Genomic DNA, 19,071 nt, shown 5'->3' on the forward strand with positions numbered 1-19,071 from the left:
CAAGCAATTAAGTATTTTTTTTCTACGGCAACGGTTTCTAAGATCTTTTCTAATAAACATTGTCAGTGAACGTATTTTTCGGTCAATTTTTCCATTTTTTGTAATGGTTAAACTATATGTATAAAGAAATACAAATATACCCCCCCCCCCGATTTATTATTAATAATCCCATCTCACATTTAACATCGACAGAATATCAAAGGTACCCCTCTTCAATCTGTGTAACTTGGAGCAATCTACACAGCTATTCTCATGGGAATTCCAACAGATTGTTGGAAGTTCTGCTCTCCAAAAACCTCATAAAAATTGTCAATTAGAAACTCGAACGTCATTAAATATCAAATTCAGTGTATTTGTCCATATTAACAAAAATAATTCTGTAAATGGCCAATCATAAGGTAATGAAATTTACGAGTTATATTCTTTTAAAAAAAGTCGTCGGTGATGTCAAAGCATGAACTTAGTTTTATCGTGGGGGAATGTTGTATAAAGTTGAAAAAAAATTAACGTTTTGATGTTATTGATTTTTGTAAAACTTTGTAATTTCAAATTTATTAAAGTTCCTCGGACTTTTTTAGTATTCACTTCTGATTTACACCACTTCCTGAATATACTGTTGCGCAGTTCTCCATAGGCTTCTCCTTCACTTCTGTTAATATTTTAGTGAGGAGGAAAGAAAACCGTGTTGGCTCAACTAGGATATATGGATAAGTAGTCCCGGTAAAAATATTTTCATACGCCAAATATGAATTAATGCGCCTTGCTTTATAATCGGATTCATGCGCCAAATACGAATTAATGCGCGTTGTTGTATAATAAAAAGGAAATTAAAATAAGTTTTCCAGCAGAAGACGGGTTGACAGGTCGACAAATTGACAGGTAGCCACGTCGACGGGTTGACGGGTCAACTGGTTGACAGGTTGACAGGTCGACGGTTGACAAGACGACGGTAGACAGGTCGACTGGTTGACAGGTCGACGGGTTGACAGGACGACGGGTTGACTGGTCGACGGGTAGACAGGTCGACAGGTTGACAGGTCGACGGGTTGACAGGTCGACGGGTAAACAGTTCGACTGGTTGACAGATCGTCGGGTTGACAAGTCGACTGGTAGACTGGTTGACTGGTTGACGGGTAGACAGGTCGACTGGTTGACAGGTTGACAATTCGACGGGTAGACGGGTTGGTGCGTTGACAGGTCGACTGGTTGACAGATCGACGGGTTGACAAGTCGACGGGTAGTCGGGTCGACAGGTCGACTGGTTGACCCCTAGGTTGGATAGAGGAATAGCCCTAATCTATCATGTTCGATAACTAACCCTAATCTCTCAGGTCGGTTTTGGAACTAACGGCACCCAAAATAACCCTAATCTCTCAGGTGGGTTCTGGAACTAACCCTTATCTCTCTGGTGGATTCGAGAACTAACCCTAATCTCTCAGGTGGATTCGAGAACTAACCTTAATCTCTCAAGTGGGTTCGAAACTAACCCAATATCTCAGGGGTTTTTATTACTAAACTTAATCTCTCAGCCTGGTTTGAATACTAACCCTTATCTCTCAAGTGGATTTGAAAACTAACCCTTATATCTCAAATGGGTTTGAAAATTAATAAGAGGTGTCAACTGTCGACCTGTCGACCTTTGTGATGACATTGTAGGTTAACCAATAAGAGGTGTCAATTGTCGACCTGTCGACCTTTGTGGTGACACTGTTGATTAGTAAGAGGTGTCAACTGTCGACCTGTCGACCCTTTTAATGTCAATGTAGGTTTAATGTGGAATTGTCAAACATTTTTTTGTAAAGGGGACTTCTTATGGACTATTTTTAAAAGGATTTATTTGAAGTAATAAGGCAAAATATTCCCACTATCTACTATTAAAGGAACTATTTCTTATCAAATTTTGAATTTGAAAGATGTTAATCGGTTTTATGGAACTACTTATCCGTATACCCTAGTTGAAGTTAAAGGAACTATTTCTTATCAAATTTTGAATTTGAAAGATGTTAATCGGTTTTATGGAACTACTTATCCGTATACCCTAGTTGAACCGACGTGTTTGAACATTTACTGGAACCCGCTATGTATCTTTATTTTTATGAAGTTTCGGAATCCAATATAGATATGGTAATTTAAATTTATTTTAATTATTAGGAATATTTTAAATATTAAAATTATTTAAAACTGAAAAATGTTTTTGATGCCTCCCTAGAAAGAGAGCTATGGGTTTAAGTTTGGTTACCACTAATAACTAATTATTAAAGAATAAATTGTGATAGGGGAGGGGCTGAAACGAAAAGTTCCTGTCTATTGTTGAAGGTATTTTAGGTTTATTTACCTTACGTTGCATTTGAAATGAAAATGTGCAGATAACGAACAGCAATCAATCTCGTCCAAAACGATTTTCAATAAAATAAAACCCCTCCTTTGGTGTTAAGAGTCTAATCACAAACACGAAGCTTATTTCTGTAAGGACAAAAGAACTTAAGATTCTTGCCAATAATTGATTATCATTTAATGAACTGTGCCATTTAAGCAAAAATTTATAGATTTCAAGACAAGAAATGTAGTTAGCAACACCCCAAGCCCGTTAGAGGTACAGTGTATGCATACTTTTTTAGTACTCTGTTCGAAGTTCAGAGAGCTGACCTGGTAATATATATATATATATATATATATATATATATATATATATATATATATATATATATATATATATATATATATATATATATATATATATATATATTAGTGAAAAGAAAATTGAATGATGATCTTTTAGGGTTTTTCAAACAGCATTTTTTATCAGATTTTATTGAAAAGTCATATACTTTGAATACTCTAACAGTTTAGATGTTCTTTCGCAGTAATAATATTGCGACTATTTGGCAAGTTCTAGTATCCACACATAATATGGCAATAAAAAGACAATTGTTTGTATTCCAGAAACATTTACTACTCAAATTCAAAAATGCAAATTATATTTTAAGTTCAATTCCGGGGGGGTGGAGGTGGGGTGGGGTGGGGGGGGGGGGGTCGGGGGTTAAAAACAAAAGTTTAAGATTTTATTTCGATTCAACAACAAAAAAAACAAGAATAATACCTCGAATAGTTAGGATATTTTACCAAAACACTTTTACAAATACCCCCTCACAGTTTTGGTAACTATTGCTTTAAATCGAAAGACCAGTTGATCTTTTTATGTAAAACAAAGTCGAACTCTTGCAGCCTCAGATCACATGACGTCACGTGACAGCGTCATCTCGGAGGGAAAGTTTACGTCTCTCAATATCCTTTAATCGTTCTTCCTCCATTTTTGTTTTTCGGTGCGTTCGGAAACAAACAAAAATGAACCCAATGATACCTGGGATGAAGATCAAGGTGCTGTAAACAGCGCTATTTATAGCATTGTCGTTTGCTTTCTCTTCCTCAGTAGACCCTTTGTGATGTTTTGAAGAATTCGTTTTTCCTTAAATATATAAAAAGAGTTTTTATAAATCTGCAAAAATTTATGAAATACCTGTATTCTTACTTTTTGCTGTTCCAAAATATTATATGTTCCAGAATATTATTTAATAACTCACCGATACATTGGTTTCCAAAACAAATTCGGACTTCTGTGTTGGACAAGGAACAATTATTTAGAGTTTGCAAGTCGGGGCATGTTCGTGACCTTGTTTGGTGACCCTGACCACAAGTGACGTTACAGTCTCCCCATGATTCCCATGTGTCTAACTGAATATCTGTAATATGCAAATAATTGTATTGGAGATACTATAAAAGTTGAGCTGTCACTGATGAAAAAAGGCTTTCAGTGAGTTTTTTTTTAAATAAAAAAAACAGTTTGATACTGGTAATTACTAATTTATCAACAAATATGTCAAAAACTTAAAATTTTAAAACATATATGTGTACATATTCTGATCAGGTGTTAAATAAAAATATTTCTGGATTTGCTGGTAGACTTCTATTTCAATTATATAGGCTTTTTCCATAATTTTTTGAGCTACATATTAAAAAAAATGAACATGCACTGTAAGGGCACGTTAACATTTTTTAAAAATAGAAATTAGGATTGAAAACAAAAACAACATATTGCTTACCTGTATAATTAATGCTTGTTGCAAAATCGAGAAAAACGAAAACTAAGATCCATTTTAGAGGACTATTTTCGAACAAAGAAAACATGTAGTTCAAAACAAAGCAGAGCCTTTGTCCTCGCAGTTGACCGAAACTTGATCTCGAAAATTCTCGCGTGAAAAATCACAGTAGACAAAAATCTTATCTTGGTCACACTTAATGAACAAGTGACACGCTGACTTTAATTAGAATACGCAATTTTATTTAAACCGCAGTTAATCATAACGCATATGCATGAGAACAAAAACATTTTTTTAACTTTAATACAACTCCAAATTAATTAAAATTTGTTGCCATTTTTTTAATCCGGGGACAAAATTAAAATCCTCAAAACAATAGTTCCAATTCTAAACATAAATGAACTTAAAAGTTCTGAAGCAGTTGAGGTAAAATACAATGTTCAAAGGACAGTTTTCTAATTCAAAATTCATACAGCTTTTGATATCTTAAGGCTTCCTAATCTAGTACAGTAGTTCCTCATTTTTACATAAATTGTGCACCTTTACTATTTCTTTAAAGCAGAATTTATTCAAAAACTTCTGCAAGTCGATGTTCAGATATATTGACGACGTTTCATCAATTTTAAGACTTCCATTCATATTTTGAGCCGATATATCACAGTGAAAATGACATATCATTCGGTTATATTTTTGCTGACGTGTTTCAAACCTATTGTTTGAGCCCTGTTTAACACTAGATTTGACTATGGAATGCTATGTCTACCTGATCAATACATACTATCCGGTCAAAAGGGGATGTTTACTCCTCCTAGGCACCTGATCCCACCTCCTGAAATTCCCGGGACAGGACTTTTTGATTTGTTTACACATTTGTATAATTTGATTTGGGTTTTGCTTTTGATTTTTAGATCGATCACACTTCACTGACCCTTTTCATTACACTAAAAATAATGTATGTACTTAATTGGGTCACTTTAATCTGCAAATCGATCATAAAGAGGAATTATTGTTTGATTAAGTGGACATCTTGACATAACATATACATCAAACAACTGGAAGTCATTCCGAAGGAATCGCAAATCGATAAATGAGATGACAATCTAAAATATTAAAAACCACCCAGGAACTAATTTTAAAACAAAACCTTTAATTAAGATGTTCCATTGCTACAGAATAAAACTACATGTCACATTTTACACAAAAAGAATAAAAAATGTTTCCCTCAAAATGAATAACAAAAATTCACAGAAATAATTCTGCCATCGTGTGCCAATTATATGATTTGGACAATCCTTTGGGTATTTTACTGTTCAATGTCTAGAATTCGCAAGGAAGACAACGATTCGTCCACCTTTGTTAAAGAAGATGAATCTTCTGATCCTGCAATGTAGATTGAATATTTCAATGACAAAATTTTGTTTTCCCTTACTTATTTCAGACTTTCTCCCGCGTCAGCTTCTGTAGTTTATTCTCAAAATGTTTAATTTTTTAATTTTTTTAAATGATATTTTTTGTATATAACATTTTTTAAAATATATAATTAAATTCATATCTTGTTATAGCGCGATAGCTGCGTTAAAAGAATCAGAAAATAATACACAAAATATTTTCTCAGATTTGATAGCTAAATACTCTACCTTTCAATCCTGTTGTTTTCAAAGCTGGGGAATCATGTCTATGATAAATTTCAAATTCCGCTGACTTTTGTACAGTCTTGTAATTATGATATATGAATGAGGACGAAGTTTCTTCTCTCATAAGTGTAGACAGTGGAGCCAGTGAGCTCAAGGGTCTTAATTCCAGCAGTTCTTCAGAGTCCATCTTGTTAAGATTCCCGTCTTCATTTCCCACATATGTATCTATATTTGTCTCTTTATCTTCATCATATGTAAGATTGCTATCTCTGTCATTGACTTAACGTCGAAATGGATAAAAAAAAATTTTTTTTTAACATTTTGAAACAGAAACAAGTATATAGGTAATACAAGAACAACGTAAAAAGTCTTTTTCGACCTTTACTTAATGATGGACTTTTTATAAATTCTATAGATAACATATTTTTGTTAAAATTTAAAACATTTTCAAAATTTAAAGTTGAAGTCTATATATTCTGAAACTGGAAATTGTTGTGATCCAAAGCCGACAAGCTGCGCATTTCTTTTTTAATTTCTTTTTAATCACATTAATTTGAACACTTACATTTGTGCGTATTATCCGTTTCCATATCTACGCTTGCCCATGCTTGAACAGCTGTTAGTTGGTTTTCGTTGACGGAATTAATTTCCTGCAAATCTTCTGATCGTCTCTCGTTTTCATTATTAAAAAGGCCGTTTACATAAGGCACTTCATTCATTTTGATCCCTTTGTTTGGGTCAACAGAACTGCTCTCTTGATCCTTTATCTTTGACAATTCTTTACGACCTTTAGATTTTCCTTTGCTTTTTCCTATTTTTACTTTCCCTGTTTTTTTCTTCCTATGCGTGGTACTGTCCTCAGTTTTGACCATGATAGATTTATGGGGGTCATCCTTTAATTCGTGTTTCTTCTTCTTCCCAGTCCTCTTCTGTTTCTCAGTATGTACATCTTGCTCTTGGTCAAAAGTTGTCTCCACTGCAGGAGTTGATAATCTCTTGTCCAGGAATTGTTCCTGTTCACCACACCTTAACAATTCCAACGAAGAATGATTTTCTGGTGTTTCTTGGTCCATACATTTGATTCCATCCGTGGGTAACTGAGGTACCACAATTAGATTATCCGCTTCTCCTGATTGTCCAGTGTTTATTACTGCTATCTTCTCACTTTTTATATTTTCTTTTATCTTCCCTTCTTTATTGTTATCAATTTTTTCATCATTGAATGATTTTACATTTACATGTAGTTCCTTCTTTTTATGTTTCTCGGAAATACTCTTTCTCAAGTTTGTTTTGTTTTTCGCTAAAGCCAGGGTCTTGTTAGTTTCAACCTCGTTTTCACTTCTTACTTTTTGATCTTTATGATGTCCAGACGCTTTACATATTCTATCTGTGTCTGTTTCCACTGTGTCCCTCTCCTGAATATCCTTACTCGGATAGCTACTCTCCACATCATTATCTTTTGTAACCACCGCTTCATTCTGGGATATAGTATCTGTCTCTCTCGTCTCTTTCTTCACTCTTGACATTTGTGCTGAATCAAACACACCATCTTTATTTTGTTCATTTTCTGGCTTGTCTGCCTCTTTTTCATTTAATATTTGTAAAGACCTCTCTATTCGTGTAGAGTAAATAGACTTTACATTCACATTCTGTGATTGATCCGCTGTTTTAACATCCTCATCGACTTTGTAAGATTCCATATTTTGGTCTCTGAAATGTTCATTGTCTTCGAGAAATATAACCTTTCCTTTACTTCTTTGTTTTGTATCATATTTGGACGTTTCTAGAAATTTGTCAGCATCAATAATGATTCGATCATCGTCAAGACATAATGTCCCGGTATCGTTTGTTTTAACATTATTCATTTGTTTATAGTCATCTTCTTCCAGAATTATTTCAAGATTTGAATCTTTCTTCTTTTCACACGTCTGCTTTTCATTATATGGGGAATCTTTGACGATTTTTGAAGTTTGTTGTTCCATTTCTGATTTGCGCTTTTCTACAGGTCAAAGATTTCAATTATATTGCTTATAAACCTTAAAAAATTCAACATGAATTTATGTAATCTAGAATTATTTTAAAAATGTACCTTTTTGAGATTTTTTAGCATCTGTGCGTTTAGCAGTCGATGATGTTCTCTCGGTTGAACACGTTTCTGAAATATATCAATTCTAAATTTTTATCAATAATTTATTGGAATCACAAAAATATAGATAAATAAAATGATGTTCACTTCATTACATGTTTATTTTTTTCTGAAATGTAAAATAAAAGTGTAAACGTAAACATCCCTAAATTGTTGCATGATACTGTATGTGTACATATTTTGGCGTATTCAAAATTTAGCGTGATCAATGGATATGGACTTGGCGTAATCATGAATTAGCGCTACACATGTTCGTGCCGTATATTCTATTTATAAATGATTTCTTAGCGGTATTCATGAATTAGCGCATTGTTGTCTGCGCCAAAGCCGCTAAAATATGAAGCCCGCTATTTTAAGTACGCATACAGTACTTGGATGATATTTATATACATAAAAAGCTTCATCAATTTTTCAATATAACGACCAAATCTTTGTATAGCAAAGACATGTCTTTGAACGAAGCACTGACGTAATATTAAAAGAGCCCTTGTGAAAAAAATTCTGTACACGTGAAAAAGTAAGGGTGTTCACCTGGTGTAACGTCATTGGAAGTTGCATCCTCATTATCTATTGACTCGTTCAAGGGTTGTCTGTCGCCCATCTTTTTTGACATGTCGGTTTGTAACAGTGATGCCAATTTCCTTTTCCGTGACTTTTTATAACAATAGATGACTATGACAATTAAGATGATCAGCAATATCACTGCACTAACAGCAACCGCGGCTATTATCACCCCATCGCTACCTGATTCGCCCCCTGGCTGGGAAAAGGCTGCAAGTGTTAATGATATTGTCCTCATAGTCACCTTAATTCTATATACATGTACATGTTGCATGGAGCTGTTACAAAAGATTGCAACTAAATATGATTTAATGATTTTCGATTTGAAAATTGCAACAGACAACGAATAATATACTCACGACAAGAATCTAAAAATAGAAAAAAAACACACTTGAATGATTCAAAAACAAAACTTTAAAATCATGTTTATTTGGTTCAAGGTGTTACTTCATCCTATTACCAAGCCTGTTTTTTTTTCAGTAGGAAAATCCGTAATGAATTTAAAGTTTTATTGTTTTGAGCAAGCATTTATAAGTTTTGAAGGTATTGGTTTCGATATCCATTAAAAGAACTGAGTAAAGTAATGATCATTTACCGAAAGACAACAGCTTTAGGAAACCAGTGCCATCGGTTTCCTTGGAGAAAGGCGACTGTGTTCTTTTGCAGCTCCCTTTGGTGTCGCTGGCGTAAATATATGATCCACTCTGTTGTAAAACCTAATTAATATGAAAAAAATGACGTAATTAATAAGTTTACAATAAATCATTTAATGTTCGTATTTCAAGTTTTTTTTTCTAGATATTGAATATGGTTCATAAAATTATTATTTTGTTGTATACATACAAAGCATGTGAATTTAAACGTCTTTTGATAATCCACAGATTCTGGAGTAATGGTCAGAGCGTACTGTACAGGTCCGACCGTCTCAGAGTGAAGGCAGTAATATACCCCACCAGCTAAAAATCAAAAGGTACTTTTCTTCAAAAGTAAATGCTGCTGTATGCGTTTTATTATCATTCAGATTAAATATAATCCCTTGGACATGGGGAAGAATAACAGTAATTCACTTCTTGCATATGTTCCGTTATTTGGCTAAATAATCATAGAACAGATCATGTCACCAAGGTTAAGAACATTGTACGGCTTTGGCAAGGGGAAGTTATGAAAAAAATTAAAACAAGATGTGTTTGTGAAACACTATGCCCCCGATGTCAACACAATTCTGGAGTGGGACGTGGACGGAAGTGGTATACACTTACCCTTGACAGCGCAATAGTTATAGGCTAGGTTAAAGTCGACAACAGACAGACAAAAAACATACAGACAAACAGACAGGTAGGACAAAAACAATATACCTCCGGGATCTTCCGATCCGTGACATAAAAAGGGGAGCTATGACTAAGAAATTCGACAAATATGTACAATCTGGGATCACCTAAATGTAGTCGATTCATTTTTTTTAAGGTCAGACGACACGTTCAAAAATATATAATATTTTCTAAGAATTTGTCATTGAAGTATGGGTACTTAGACAAGTTTCCTCACAAAAATTTAGGGTACCTTACCATGCATTTGGCCAAGATACCATTGGGTCATATTTCTTATATAACCCTTATGGGTAATCTTCTAAATGGCCTTTACCTCAAATTTTTGTGTACTTATTTTCAAAAACATTTTGAAAACAATTTAGAAATCAGAAGAGAATGGCTAATATGAATATTTTTTTATACAATACCAAGAGATACAAAACATATATTTGAGGAACGTGTCGTCTGACCTTAAATTGTAAACTACACGCAGTACCTAAAAAGTGAGTAATGATACGAGGCTATTTTCTAAACGAAAGGTGAAGTTTTTGGCGATATCATTGGTTATCATTATTTCATACGTGATATCGTGTATTCTAATTATTGATATCATCTACAGGGAAAAAATGTTTCACTTGTTCAAATAAGTTAAGAAGTATCACCAATTTAAGGGTCAAGATTGTAATTATCACTTACTTTTTTTAAAAAAGTGATAGGTTGTAAGTCATTCATATAAACAGTTTAACTTGTATGAATGAAGAATGGCACATTGCCTACGATTTAATCTGTTAATTAATAGGATAGAGAACACAATATTCCAAATCTGAGATTTTACTATATCTGCATTCTGCAATGAGTACCTTAATTGAAATGTTATAGGCGCTGTATAAGTTAATGCAGAAGACGATCTGAAGGGAATTTTATTTCTGGTTTTAGAATTAATCCCACGTCGTTGAAATAGTACAAGTTCCTGATGTCAGACGTGATAAGATAATTAAGAATTTATCAACCAATCGCCACAATCTACCTTTATATCTGTTTAGAGTCCTTGGAAGGTCCTTGGTGGACCATTTCGATTTGAGAAGCTGGAAGGACAGAAGTTCACAATTCCATTTATTAGTACATAATGGGAATCTTTATACTATATAGTCTACTTTATCATTTATTCTTAATGAGCATACGATATTTCAGTATTATAAAGATTTTCAATCTTTAAGCCACCTTGATGTGTCCCCTGTCGATGAAAATCATATTGATTTTTTAAAATAAGTTTTTCTTATTTAAAGATAGCAAAAATATGTATATTTATGGAACTTTAATTCGTAAGAATATAAATTGTCACAAATTAAAGACTCTCCCTAAAAATTATAGATTTTTAATGAAGATGAATGGAATTTCGATTTCTCAGAACTACTGTACGACGGTTTTTGAAAACAAACTTTCATAATGCGCAAAGCCATGTTCAGTTTTTGACATACGTCAATAAAGTTATGAGTCTACTTTTATTTGGCATTATCAATAATGATTATGGAGGCAAAAATTTTAAAAGAACTTCTTTTGATATCTTAAATTAATTATACACTAACTTGATGGTGCCAACTAAGAAAAATGAAACATTAATAAACTTTTAAAGAAATAACATGAAATTGGCATTTTACGGAAAAATATCCACCTCGTTAAAAATATGTAAAATTTTCTAAACTCGACAATTTCATGAAACTTTTTAAATGATAGACTGATTATTCAAAATCTTCTATTTCAAAATCGTTCTCAAAAATATTTTTAAAAGAACTTTTTTCGCGATATTTTGGCAGAAGCACATGCATATAGAAAATCAGCCCTTGCCCAGTAAATCGCATGATGTGTGTATAGAAGAATATGCCAATCTTTGGGCATTAGATTCCATAGTTAAATGTATAATTTTACACGAGCAACTTTTCAAAATCTGATTTCTTAAAAGCTATTGCTTTCATCTAAAGTTGCCTTTACTTTTGTCACTTACCAGAAAAACCAACCGCTGTGTTACATTGAGAGAAGTCAAATTCAATCTGTTGTCTATTGCTACAACCATCTGCTGAACCATTGGCGGGATCACATGACGTCATCGTTCCGTTGTCATGGATGTAAGTAAAATTGTGTAAGAGAAGGGAGGGACAATTCTGTCTGGCAGATGACTCCCTACCTTTAAAATTTGAGATTTAAATATGGATCCTTTTTAAAGAGTTCATGAATCAAATAGATAAAGTCTAATTATTCCTAATGCTTACTTTGATATTAATTGTTAAAAATATCAGAAGGCAACGTGCTTTCAACAATATGCATTTTTGCCGTATCCTTCCCTTTTTAATAAAATAATTTGATATGATAACATTTTCTCTTGAAAATTTTAATTTGTTTGTGGATGGGCTTAAATTTCCCTCTCACATTTCCTGGTAGGCTCATTGATTCATTTTTGGCTTCTCAGTTAGTAGATTTTATTCTTTTAAACAAATAATCTTAATTAATACACTTTTATAAGCATAGTTCCTATTTCGGGATTCAAAAACATATTGGTATCAAATTACAATATACATATGGGAATTTAAATATCTTTTTGTAGGATGTTCAAATAGAATTAACTTTTACATATCATTTAATTAAACAGCAATTTTAAATAAAATTAGATCTGTTCACTCTTAATTTTTTAGCGTGTAATTTAAAGGTATTTTATATTTAAACCGAAGTGAATGGGATTTTATTATTACAATCGTACTTACCTTTCCTCACGATAACGTGGAATTCGTTAGTTTCTGGTGGATTTGTCGCTGAGCACGCTGTTTCAATAGTCAAGTTAGTGTCGGAGGCTTCGGCGTATAATCTTTGATTTGCAATGTTAGTCTGTTCATCTAAATTAATAAATGAAACAAAAATATGCAGAACTCTAGCAGTATTTGCCTTTTGAAATACTAGTATATCTAAATATTTTCACTTGAAATGTAAAAAGGTATCGATGTTTTATAACCGTTCTTTTTTAGTGGTACTTGAATTATATATACCTGCTAAAACATAATACAGATAGGCATCATCCGATATTTTGGTCCATCTGATACATCGAAACATAAAAATTGGAATTGAAAATATTCCGAAATTTGTCAGTGATCTGAAATGAAATTGTGAAAACGGGCGTTAGTCCTCACTATGTATTTGTATTATTTACAGAAAAAAGAGCAACATAGAATTGTAATACACATTTACCTTATCCATTTTATAATTTACAAAATGAATTACAAACGATTTTTTACAATTGTACCTAAACAACAGTTTATTGTCCACTTGGCTCTCCTCAAGACAGACCCAATTCGTCCCTTCTGTGCTGTACGCCTGGATCTTCCATCCCAATACTGACTGGGAACTGTTGTCAAATGTGACATCATTGTCAGGAAAGGCACTGTCATACCACACTCCGGCCCACGGCAGAACACAAGACCCGTCTGTTCAAGTACATTATATCAACTAGACAGACAGACAGACTAACCCGGCTCAGGGCCACTATATCATCAATAGAGAGACAGAAAGACGGACTAACCTGTGGGTCACTAGTGTCATTTAGAAAACAACAATTTGTTCAATTCTAAACTTGGGCTGTATATGAATTTTGTGATGTATACCAGTTTTAACATGAAAATATTTTCAATATCTGGAGAATATCAGATATTTCAAGACAAGTTTGCAACCATCACCTTGTGATGTAAGTATTTACCTGAAAATCCCAGGAAAGCACCGAAAAAGAGTATGGTGATAAATGCATATTCTTCTTTCAAATGCATAGTCTACAAACACTGAACTGTATAATCTATCAAACATGTTTTCAAGAGACAAACACTTTTCACACTTTAATTCATACATTAGTAATCATGCCTTTGTTTTCAATGAGCTATGAATGGATTTGCGAATATACAAGTTTTAAAAATCTTCCTTTCTTTTGTGGAAATTTGATCGGTCTTTTAAAAGGCTATCATTTTTCAAATTCTATAAATTAAAGATCTGGAATGTATAGGTCTGTAGTATTTAAGTAAAAAGGCACAGATATACTGAATCATCTTCAAAAATTCCTTTCTATATTCAACAAATTAAATACAGTGTTGGAATTTTTCAAAATGATTGACAGTTACGTTTCACTATTTCATTAATGTATTGTAAGGAAGTGGACGATAGATAATTCTGAACATGACTGATAGCACTTCACAACACCTGCAATGTCCGATATTCCTTACAATACACCTGAACATCATGTCCGACCGATAATAATGCAGTCCTTAATACTAACTATAATTCTACTTATCTCTTCGTCTTTTTCTGATTTCCTATTAAATCCCAGTTTAGAACTAAATGGGAGCGCCATAGCACATGGTCCAGAAAAGAAGCCACCAGAAACTATACCGGACACCTCAGATAAACTTTGTTCAAAACCAACTGCAGTATATAAATCTGATGGACCCATTAATATCTATCTTAATGGTGGACTCATCCAAAACGGTAGGTCAACATGGAAAATAGTTCAGAACACAAGAAAAGAAAGTATAAATTTACAATAAAATATCGTCAGTAGATGTCAATGCTTACAGAAAAGGGAGGTTTACTAAACTTTACAACTGATCAGAAGACATGCAACTGTCCCCCTGGGCCTCCCGGCCCTAGGGGTGAGAGAGGACCCCAGGGTCCTAGAGGAAATCCAGGATCTCCCGGCGGCTCAACCAATGCAACACGAGAGGGGGGGGACAAATTCGTGGCCTTCTCTGTGGTAATGGAAGCAAGACCTTTCGGTCCATACAGCTATTACAAGGTACGTATAGAAAAAAATCATTTAATAATTATTTTAGGGAAGTCAGGAATAAGATACATGTAAAAAGAAGAACAAGTACTAAAAGAGTTGCAGTTTTTATTCATTTTAAAAAGGAGCTGACACGAAAAAGATTTCCCAAGGCTCAAAGGCTGTTAGTGCCGAGTATAGATATAATCTGAGTGAAAACTGAAAAAAGGGAACAAAAACACAAACTTAAAGGTGCTACTTCGCCTTTCTAAAACATTATTGAACAAGAGGCCCAGGGGCCACAGCGTTCACCTGAGCACATCGGCTAGGAAAAAAGCACATATCAGATCAGAACTGAAAGTTTACTGAGGTGGGGTGGGGGTGGGGGGGGGTGGGCTTGAATTTTAACCCCCTAGGGGATCATAATTTGAACGAACTAGAATCTACACTACCTGAGGATGATTCCATACAAATATTACTAATCATGGCTTTGAAATACTTGAAAAGAAGATTTTAAAAGATTTTTCCTATATATTCCTATGTAAAACTTTGATCGGCCATTTTGGCCCCACCCTACCCCTGGGGGTCATGATTTGAACAAAATTGAATCTACACTACCTGAGGATGATTCCACAGGAGTTTCATCTTTCCTGGCCCAGTGGTTCTGGAGAAGAAGATTTTCAAAGATTTTTCCTATATATTCCTATGTAAAACTTTGATCGACAATTTTGGCCCCGCCCTACCCTCGGGGGTCATGTCTTAAGCAAACTTGAATCTACACTACCTGAGGATGATTCCAAATGAGTTTCATCTTTCCTGGCCCAGTGGTTCTTGAAAAGAAGATTTTTAAAGATTTTTCCTATATATTCCTATGTAAAACCTTGATCGGCCATTTTGGCCCCACCCTAGCCCCGGGGGTCATGATTTGAACAAACTTGAATCTACACTACCTGAGGATGATTCCATATGAGTTTCATCTTTCCTGGCCCAGTGGTTCTTGAGAAGAAGATTTTTTAAAAATGCCATTATTTTTTCTCTAATTCATAATTATCTCCCCTTGGAAAAGGGCATGACCCTTCATTTGAACAAACTTGAATCCCCTTCACCCAAGGATACTTTGTGGCAAGTTTGGTTGAAATTGGCCCAGCGGATCTTGAGAAGAAGATGAAAATGTGAAAAGTTTACGACAACGACAACAACAACGACAGACGATGGACAAATTTTGATCAGAAAAGCTCACTTGAGCCTTCGGCTCAGGTGAGCTAAAAAGTGTAGCGGCCTACAGAAAAATACATTGTACCTAAATCTTTCACATGTGAGACAAGCTTGAAATTAAGAACACACACAGTATATGCAAGATAAAACTGTTTCTATGATCATCATTGGCCATGGCAATATCTGCCATTTTCAAAATGGTGTCGCTGAAAAAAAGGTTGTATTTCTTTACCGCTTTGACTCGTGTATTTACAATGTACTTAAGTATTTCTATATAATGGGCATTTTATGAAATATTTTGGATAAAACTAAGCTTTGTACAAGAATCTTTATAGTAAATACCTTACAACTAAAGCGGAATGAAGTTTTATAATTCATTGAATCATTCCGCAATGCTCATGTCTCTATATAAAGTGTATAATGATTGACAAGAGAGAAATACCTTTCCAAGGAATAAGGCAATGGGAAGGCATGGTGCATCCAGGGACATGAATGCAAACGGAGAATTTTTGGCTGATCTCTTGAAATAAATGCACTAATTATCAGAGGGTCCATATTCCAACATATACTTATATGGGTGTTGAAAAACTGAAAGACATGAATCGAAGAAAAATTTCAAATACAGCTAAAGAATCAAGTTCAAAGATAAGAATATGTACCACAGAAAACCTTGATAAATACAGACAATAAATTTTCAGATGCGAAAATGCTCAGAATTGCACATGCCTAATAATTGCACTTGTAGACTATAAATTGTTACTGAACAGAGATAGAATGGAAATAGCAATAACCTTTTGAAAAAGGTTTTCATATCATCAATAGATAGAGTTTACTTTGAAATCGTAAGATGGTTCGTCTACGTCATCACGACGGGATTTACAGGTCAACAGGGAATGCTCACTCCTTCTAGACACCTGATCCCACTTCTGGAATTTCCAGGGTTTGTGTTCTGTGTCCTCGTCATAGATTTATATAGTCTGAATGTGTATTTCTTTGAGATCGATCACAGTTCATTAATCGTCCCCTTTTTCACATGGAATCGACAAGAAAAAGACCCTGTACAGGTCACCAGTTCATTTAATTTATTAATTATATCAAATGCACTGTAACTGACAGAATCTTTTTAATTACTTAGAGGTTTAAAGTATGCTGGAGATTCTCACTGACAAATTTACATAGTCATCAGAGACCATTTCTTCCGACTAACTCTTGGAATTCCGATGGGTATTAATTGGGCTCTTTTCTTAGCTTACTTGATTCCATGTTGTTATGAAGAGAATTAATTCAAAACTTCAGCATGGGAAGAAGAGAAAACTGCCCTGACCTTCAACTCGACTTTCAGATAATTATATCGACGATGTTTTGTCAATTAACAATAGTTACTTCCATTCATATGTCCAAACATTATACTAGTATCCCAGTAAACTCGTAATAAAGGTAACATAGAGTCTACCATATCTGTTCATTTTGCGCTACATGCCTTTAGTTTCAATTTTACACGTACATCTAGTAAATATTTTTTCTCGCTCGGGAAAAATAAATTTAGATATTTTTCTTCACCTTTGCAATTGTTCCCAAAATCTTCGCTCTAATGATGTTCGCTTGGGAATTTTGAAAGTCTTATTAGAGTAACATGGTGACAGTATCTGATGCCTTAGAACATGTAAAATAAGATCTGAAAATATTTCATCTTACTTACGAGAGAATTAAAATGTCAGATGCAAGAATTTTCTTTTCAGTGCCAGACAGACAGCCAACTTCATAGTTGCAAGAAAATAAAATATTTAAAAGTTCGTGCGAACAAAGAGATTCACACATGGAACAAATTGAATGGAAGTGTTAGAAATAGATGGATTTTAGTTTCAGTTAGAGTATTTTATTTTTATACATGAATCATTCTTTATTGCATTAAATATTATGAACAAAGCTTTAATATAATTTTCCAAAGCACCGAGTCGCCAGCATAATACACGTGTAGAGGTATCGACGATCGATCACAGTTTTGTCGTTTTAAAAGCAATTTAAAAGCCCTTCAATTGTCAGTTTTCATCTGGTAATATTTCACTCTCAGAAAATGATACGTTTTACTAGAAAACAATTTTTCAATACTTGTTATTTTTTAATACCACAAACGGAGTGTGCTTCGAATAAAATGACATAAAAAAAAAAAAAAAAAACACTTTTTACTCACACTGAGATGGTCTTAGGAACGATCAAGGCTTGGAAGCGGACACTCGTTGCGTAAATCAAAGGAATTCCCATCAGACTGATATACTAGAAGTTTGCAAAAATTACAAAACTATAACAGCACTATCCAAGGAATACACTGCCACTGGTGTGTTTTTTAATCTCTATAATTTTAGATAATACAGTTTGACAATGTGATCAGTAACGTGGGGTCGGGGTATGACGAGGAGAAGGGAGTGTTTACGGCGCCGATCCCAGGATACTATCAGTTCAACGTCCACGCCCATACCATTGTACACAAACAGGCGGAAATCAGAGTTATGGTAACATTCATTGTACAAAAACCGCATCAACCAAAATTTTGTGATTCATAAAAAAAAAAACATCCAATGAATGCACAACTTTCTATCATTGACATGTAATTTTTTTTCTTATAACCAGGGATCAACATGTTCATGTATATACATCTCTGTAGTCTGAAATATCCGACGATTCCCAGGCTCTTTTACGATTTTAGTATTTTATCGGCATGCAGATTACGATTCTGACAATTTTACGTGCCAGGTTTTCCTGGCGCGTATTTCAAAATCGTAAAATAAAGCCTGGAAAAACCTCATTTTTAAGAAATAGGTTAACAATTCTGAGTATTTTTTTTTTCATTCAGTTCAACAGCGAAAGAGTGGTCTCTGTATGGGCTGACGGCAGGATTGGAGAAGGGGAGAAAAAAGGCGACCAAAACCCCCCCATGAGTCCCTTCATGCCAGCAACCAATCAGAAACCCTCCCCACAACAAGTACACGAAATGGGATCTTCCAACAGCTTCATCATCAGGGTTAACCGGGGTCAAAAGGTCTACTGTCTCCTACCAGCCAATCAAGTGCTTGCTGGACTGGGATTTTCTTCATTTTCCGGACATTTACTAAGCGTGGCAAATGACTGACGCTAAAGTACATGTATTGTACATAGGAATAAGGTGGAATCAAAGAAAAAAATTTTGTAGTGCACTTTACAAGTCTCTGATATATTAATCCCATAATAAAGAATCCAATTTAAATTCAGTTGTTATACAATTAATTCATATCCCTAGACTCTTTCAAGAAAATACTTATGACTACAAATGACTTCTTTAATTAGT

General features: G+C 34.1%; 4 protein-coding genes across 4 annotated transcripts; 1 reads left to right on the plus strand and 3 right to left on the minus strand.

Moving 5' to 3' along the window:
* Window positions 1–3,101: 3,101 nt before the first annotated feature.
* Window positions 3,102–4,291, minus strand: LOC134256078 (uncharacterized). The gene is made up of 3 exons (XM_062738677.1): window positions 4,101–4,291; window positions 3,582–3,740; window positions 3,102–3,466 (listed from the first exon to the last, which is right to left on the minus strand). The coding sequence occupies exons 1-3, from the start codon at window positions 4,183–4,185 to the stop codon at window positions 3,243–3,245; spliced, it is 468 nt and encodes a 155-aa protein (XP_062594661.1). The 5' UTR covers window positions 4,186–4,291; the 3' UTR covers window positions 3,102–3,242.
* Window positions 4,292–5,035: 744 nt separating this feature from the next.
* On the minus strand, window positions 5,036–8,606 carry LOC134256075 (DNA ligase 1-like). The gene is made up of 5 exons (XM_062738671.1): window positions 8,409–8,606; window positions 7,821–7,886; window positions 6,297–7,730; window positions 5,735–6,010; window positions 5,036–5,477 (listed from the first exon to the last, which is right to left on the minus strand). Exons 1-5 carry the CDS (start codon window positions 8,488–8,490, stop codon window positions 5,401–5,403), a joined length of 1,935 nt encoding a protein of 644 aa, XP_062594655.1. The 5' UTR covers window positions 8,491–8,606; the 3' UTR covers window positions 5,036–5,400.
* A 419-nt stretch (window positions 8,607–9,025) lies between these two features.
* LOC134256083 (uncharacterized) lies at window positions 9,026–13,551 on the minus strand. Its single transcript, XM_062738685.1, has 7 exons — window positions 13,485–13,551; window positions 13,035–13,215; window positions 12,781–12,884; window positions 12,502–12,630; window positions 11,748–11,927; window positions 9,282–9,394; window positions 9,026–9,154 (listed from the first exon to the last, which is right to left on the minus strand). The coding sequence occupies exons 1-7, from the start codon at window positions 13,549–13,551 to the stop codon at window positions 9,026–9,028; spliced, it is 903 nt and encodes a 300-aa protein (XP_062594669.1).
* A 411-nt stretch (window positions 13,552–13,962) lies between these two features.
* On the plus strand, window positions 13,963–18,925 carry LOC134256101 (complement C1q-like protein 4). Its single transcript, XM_062738705.1, has 4 exons — window positions 13,963–14,260; window positions 14,350–14,567; window positions 18,113–18,259; window positions 18,601–18,925. Exons 1-4 carry the CDS (start codon window positions 13,981–13,983, stop codon window positions 18,874–18,876), a joined length of 921 nt encoding a protein of 306 aa, XP_062594689.1. The 5' UTR covers window positions 13,963–13,980; the 3' UTR covers window positions 18,877–18,925.
* The last annotated feature ends 146 nt before the right edge of the window (window positions 18,926–19,071 follow it).

This window comes from Saccostrea cucullata, unplaced genomic scaffold, assembly GCF_032062105.1.
Source record: "Saccostrea cucullata isolate Sc308-1 unplaced genomic scaffold, CSIRO_AGI_Scuc_v1 ctg141, whole genome shotgun sequence".
Lineage (NCBI taxonomy): Eukaryota > Metazoa > Mollusca > Bivalvia > Ostreida > Ostreidae > Saccostrea > Saccostrea cuccullata.

Excerpts from the sequence above, each read along its gene's own strand:
- LOC134256078 (XM_062738677.1), bottom strand. The coding sequence starts at position 4,185 with ATGTTTTCTTTGTTCGAAAATAGTCCTCTAAAATGGATCTTAGTTTTC. Across the intron at positions 3,741-4,100 it reads AACAAGCATTAATTATACAG|ATATTCAGTTAGACACATGG; the intron begins GTAAGCAATATG and ends TGCATATTACAG. Across the intron at positions 3,467-3,581 it reads TTTTGGAAACCAATGTATCG|GAAAAACGAATTCTTCAAAA; the intron begins GTGAGTTATTAA and ends TATATATTTAAG.
- LOC134256075 (XM_062738671.1), bottom strand. The coding sequence starts at position 8,490 with ATGTCAAAAAAGATGGGCGACAGACAACCCTTGAACGAGTCAATAGAT. Across the intron at positions 7,887-8,408 it reads TTCCAATGACGTTACACCAG|AAACGTGTTCAACCGAGAGA; the intron begins GTGAACACCCTT and ends GATATATTTCAG. Across the intron at positions 6,011-6,296 it reads AACGGATAATACGCACAAAT|TCAATGACAGAGATAGCAAT; the intron begins GTAAGTGTTCAA and ends TTCGACGTTAAG.
- LOC134256083 (XM_062738685.1), bottom strand. The coding sequence starts at position 13,551 with ATGCATTTGAAAGAAGAATATGCATTTATCACCATACTCTTTTTCGGT. Across the intron at positions 13,216-13,484 it reads TGCTTTCCTGGGATTTTCAG|ACGGGTCTTGTGTTCTGCCG; the intron begins GTAAATACTTAC and ends GTACTTGAACAG. Across the intron at positions 9,155-9,281 it reads CGTTTAAATTCACATGCTTT|GTTTTACAACAGAGTGGATC; the intron begins GTATGTATACAA and ends CATATTAATTAG.
- LOC134256101 (XM_062738705.1), top strand. The coding sequence starts at position 13,981 with ATGTCCGATATTCCTTACAATACACCTGAACATCATGTCCGACCGATA. Across the intron at positions 14,568-18,112 it reads GTCCATACAGCTATTACAAG|ATAATACAGTTTGACAATGT; the intron begins GTACGTATAGAA and ends CTATAATTTTAG. Across the intron at positions 18,260-18,600 it reads AGGCGGAAATCAGAGTTATG|TTCAACAGCGAAAGAGTGGT; the intron begins GTAACATTCATT and ends TTTTTCATTCAG.